General features: G+C 47.9%; 1 protein-coding gene across 2 annotated transcripts in view; it reads right to left on the bottom strand.

Annotated features, from left to right (window-relative positions):
* Positions 1-4,367, bottom strand: part of SLC9A5 (solute carrier family 9, subfamily A (NHE5, cation proton antiporter 5), member 5) — a 20,305-nt gene that overhangs the window by 15,104 nt on the left and 834 nt on the right. For both annotated transcript variants that reach the window (XM_015567858.1, XM_006769793.2), the window contains exon 2: positions 1,019-1,321. In XM_015567858.1, coding sequence (XP_015423344.1) covers positions 1,019-1,321 — 303 coding nt within the window. The remainder of the gene's footprint in view (positions 1-1,018; positions 1,322-4,367) is intronic.

The raw sequence follows: 4,367 nt of genomic DNA on the forward strand, positions 1-4,367 counted from the left end.
CAGCAGGAGGGAGAGGCTATCCATCTATGAGGGCTGAATATAGTATGAAAGGCACCACAGGTGAGACTTGAACATGTCAAGTCTCTGTGAGCCTCAGTTTCCTCATGTATCTATTGGGAATAATAACAGTATTTTCCCCACAAAGTTCTTCATTTAGCCAGTGCCTAATGCATTAAAAGTACCCCATTATTAAGATTACTATTAATATCACGGTCTCATGTCCTCCCTTTCTTACAGCTCAGGGAGTTCACTGACCCATTAGGAAAACCAGGTTGGAGTCCTCAAGTGAAAATTGCAAACTTTTCCTTGCACTTTGGAAGAAGGCTGAATTACCAACATTCAGAGTTGAATGAATTGGGGTGGGAGGGGGCGGGCTGCAGGAAATGAGGAAGAAGGGAGAGGAAGAAGGGAGCAGGTCACAGCAAAGAGCCTCATTAAAATGGACCTCTCCTGCTAATCTTAGACCTGATATCAAATAAGTTTAAGGGCCTCCATTTCTTCATCCATTAGATGGGATAAATTATACCTCAACAGGGCTGCTATAATGAGTCAGTGGGATAAGTAAAGAGAACACCCAGTGTAGTATCTTGCATTTTGTGAATGTATACTATGTATTTATTAAAAATAATAATATGAGTCAGGATGGTAAGCCCTCAAAGGAATGGTGAACTGTGCCTCCGGGGAACAGGGCTGGCAAGTGGCAGAATGGTAACAGGGTAGGAGGCAGCAGAGTGGTGACACAGGCTTCCTATCCACGGCAGCCCACACACAGCTGGGAGTCAGGTCCCTGATTATCTGTCATGTTGTACGAGCCCAGATTCAACTGGCAAAGACCTAAATGAAGGCTTGAGGGCCCATCTGGAGCAATGCCTTACACTCCAGGTGGGAGGGACCCAAGATGGAGCTCTCCAGTATGGCTCCTGCCAACATGGGATCTCCAAAGCTGGAGGAGAAAAGAGCTGGGTGATGAGTCTGGCAAAGCCTCCCTCTGCCAGCTCAGGTCTTAAGAGTCACTCACCCACAAGTCCAGCCTGCTGCAGGCCCCAGAGGGCAGCACCTGTTGTGAAGGCATTCCAGAGTGTGCCCACCACGGCATAGGTGAGGATGGCACCTAAGTTGTCAAACAGCAGCCGGCTAGGCATGAAATAGCCTGAGTCTAGCACGATAGGAGGCAGAAGGAAAAGGAAGAAGGTGCCTGGCTCCAGCTGGTACTCAGCTTTCTTGGCCACAGCCAAGACAATGCCTCCAAGCACCAGTCCCAGTAAAATCAGCAGGCAGCTCTCAGGGACCACGGACGTCACCTTCCGAGACAAGTGAAACACTGCAATGCAAGAAGAGGGCCAGAAGTTTCAGCTCACAGGACAGACAGACACACACATACACACACATCCTGCCCTATAACCTCCCAGTCTTAGAAGGTTATCCAAGGTCAGGACCCCTGACCCTGGGACCAAGGAAGGAGAAAAGAAATGCGGGTTAGATCTCCAACGTTCCAGGCTACAAAGTTGTCTATTTCTTGGTGCTCCTACCATGGTAATCTAGACCCGTGGTCGGCAAACTGCGGCTCACGGGCCACATGCGGCTTTTTGGCCCCTTGAGTGTGGCTCTTCCTAAGCCTTAGGAGTACCCTAATTAAGTTAATAACAATGTACCTACCTGTATAGTTTAAGTTTAAAAAATTTGGCTCTCAAAAGAAATTTCAATCATTGTACTATTGATATTTGGCTCTGTTGACTAATGAGTTTGCCGACCACTGACCTAGACCATTGCTTGATTTTTCCATTTCCAGAATTCCCCCTCCTCACCACTTCATTTTCAGGGGACCTCACCTTTCTCTGATTTCCCTTATTCATCATCATTATTTGAACCTCAGCAAATGCTACTCAATATACTTTTATGTATAACATAGGTGTAAAAATCAGGGCCTCGCCCTGACCAGTTTGGCTCAGTGGCTAGAGCATACGCCTGTGGACTGAAGAGTCCCAGGTTCGATTCCGGTCAAGGGCATGTATCTTGGTTGCGGGCACGTCCCCAGTAGGGGGGGGGTGTAGGAGGCAGCTGATCAATGTTTCTAACTTTCTACCCCTCTCCCTTCCTCTCTATAAAAAAATCAATAAAATGTATTTTAAAAAATTTGTGTATATGAACATATAAAAGTTTCTATTATAGCAGTTGCTTATTGGGCAGCATAGCAGAGTGAAAGAGTACAGATCTGTAACTTAGATCTCCAATTCTTCTGTCTCTATCACTTCCTAATTGTGTGATCTCAAGCATATTATTTAATTTATCTGAACTTCAATTTCTTCTCCTATAATATGGGGGGAAAACCCATTACACAGGGTGAGGATAAAATGATATAGTGGGAACGTGCCTAGTAGGATGTTGGATAAACAGCTGGTTCTCAAATGTTAATTAAATATGACTCTGGCCCAGCCGGCTGTAGCTCAGCGGTTGAGCATCGCCCCAGGAACCAAAAGGTCACGGATTCGATTCCCAGTCAGGGCATATGCCCAGGTTTCAGGCACGATCCCCAGTGGGGGGCGTGCAGGAGGCAGCCAATCAATGATTCTCTCTCATCATTAATGTTTCTCTCTCTCTCTCCCTCTCCCTTCCTCTCTGAAATCAATAAAAATATATTAAAAAAATAAAAAATAAACATGACTCTGGGGCAAAATAATAACAGATGTGTCTCTAGGAAAAGAGAAGGTGGTATGAAATGGGAGTCAAGAATGGGGTTTGCGGAGAAGTTCCACTTCTACCCTTTCCTCTAAAGTAAGTTCTCCCGGCTTTCTGTTGGTCCCTGAGGCCATGAGTGAACACCTCTCCCCATGCAAGCCCTTGGGGTGGTGGGTAGTGGGGTAGGTCTCCATGTTAGCCTGTGTGAGATTCAATGCCAAGACAGTGCCCTTTGGGAGCCCCTCCCCCAAAGGACCTAGGGCAGTGTCTGGCACATAGTGGGATCTACATAAAGATTGTTGAGCCTGGCCGGTGTGGCTCAGCTGTTGAACTTCAACCTAGGAACCAAGAGGTCACTGGTTCAATTCTGGTCAGGGCACATGCAAGCTCAACCCCCAGTAGGGGGCATTCAGGAGGCAGCTGATGGATGATGTTCCTCTCTCATTGATGTTTCTATCTCTATCCCTCTCACTTCCTCTCTTTACAAAACAACAATAATAAAGCATATTTTTAAAAAAGATTTGTTGAATAAAAAGGGTGGAGGAGATCTCCTAGCAATGAAGCTGGAGGGGGGTATCCCAGAACATTCTGCCTATCTTTCTCCTCCTTGCTTTTTTTTTTTTTTTCACTGATGCAAAGGAGGCTCTCTTCTCCTACCTCCAGAGGAGGTGTCATCCAATCTAGGAAAAGCACTGATTTATGGGGGAAACTACAGTCATTGCCATAAGCCTAAGTAAGACTGGAACTCTCCTACAGCTCACACACTTCTCAGCAAACCCCATTCTTGGCTCCCAAATCTGAGGCTCCTCTTACCTTGCTGCCAGGCCCTAAGCTAAGTTCCGTCATAGATCTCCCACAGACTATCTTTGGTTCCCCCCTCTCTTCTCCTCTAGGAACCCCATTCCATTGTCATCTCCAGAGCATGCATCAACCCCAGCAAGTCAATACCCATCACCAAAGCCTGTTCTCTGACGGCATTTAAGGCCCCCTTTTCCATTATCAATGGGCTGCCACAGCAGAGCCGAGAGTTCTTCAGTTCCTGCTCAGCCTCCCTCCTCTCAGCAGTGTCCCTGGGGGAGGAGGGGGCAAATTCTAGTCTATGTGATTCCTACGTGTACTGGTGAGATTGGAGTACAGACTGTGCCAGCATAGATGGGGAGCTAGTAGCAACACAGCTATAATTAGTCACCCCCACAGCACAGTCTCAACAACAGGGAAAGGGAGGAGGGTCTCTGATGGGAGGAGGGGCCACTGGCTGTTCTGCAGTGGGGAGGAGGGAACAGGGGCTAGGAAAAGCTGCACTATTCAAGGAAAGGATTCTGAAGCATAACCTTCAATGTTGTGTAGACTGAAGGAGGTCGGGAGTAGGGAAGCATCTAGTGCTGGCAGCGCAGAGTCAGGCCCCAATAAATGGAAGTTTCTTATGCCCTGAAGTGGGAAGAGACTGCAGACCTGAACTGGAAGGGCTGGGGAGGGGTCCCACAGCTAGGCACAAGGAGACATCTTTCCGGGACTAGAGGAAAAGTGACAGTTTAGATTCCCGAAAGAGTGGGACACTTGGACCTGGTCTCCAGGGACCAGGATGCCTGGGTTTCCCCCAAGAACACCATCCCCTCAATGTCCCCTCACGTCCTCACCACTGCCAGCGGTTTCTGGGTGGCCGGGGACTGGTGGAGAAGGGAGACCTGAGG

This window comes from Myotis davidii, unplaced genomic scaffold (assembly GCF_000327345.1).
Source record: "Myotis davidii unplaced genomic scaffold, ASM32734v1 scaffold243, whole genome shotgun sequence".
Lineage (NCBI taxonomy): Eukaryota > Metazoa > Chordata > Mammalia > Chiroptera > Vespertilionidae > Myotis > Myotis davidii.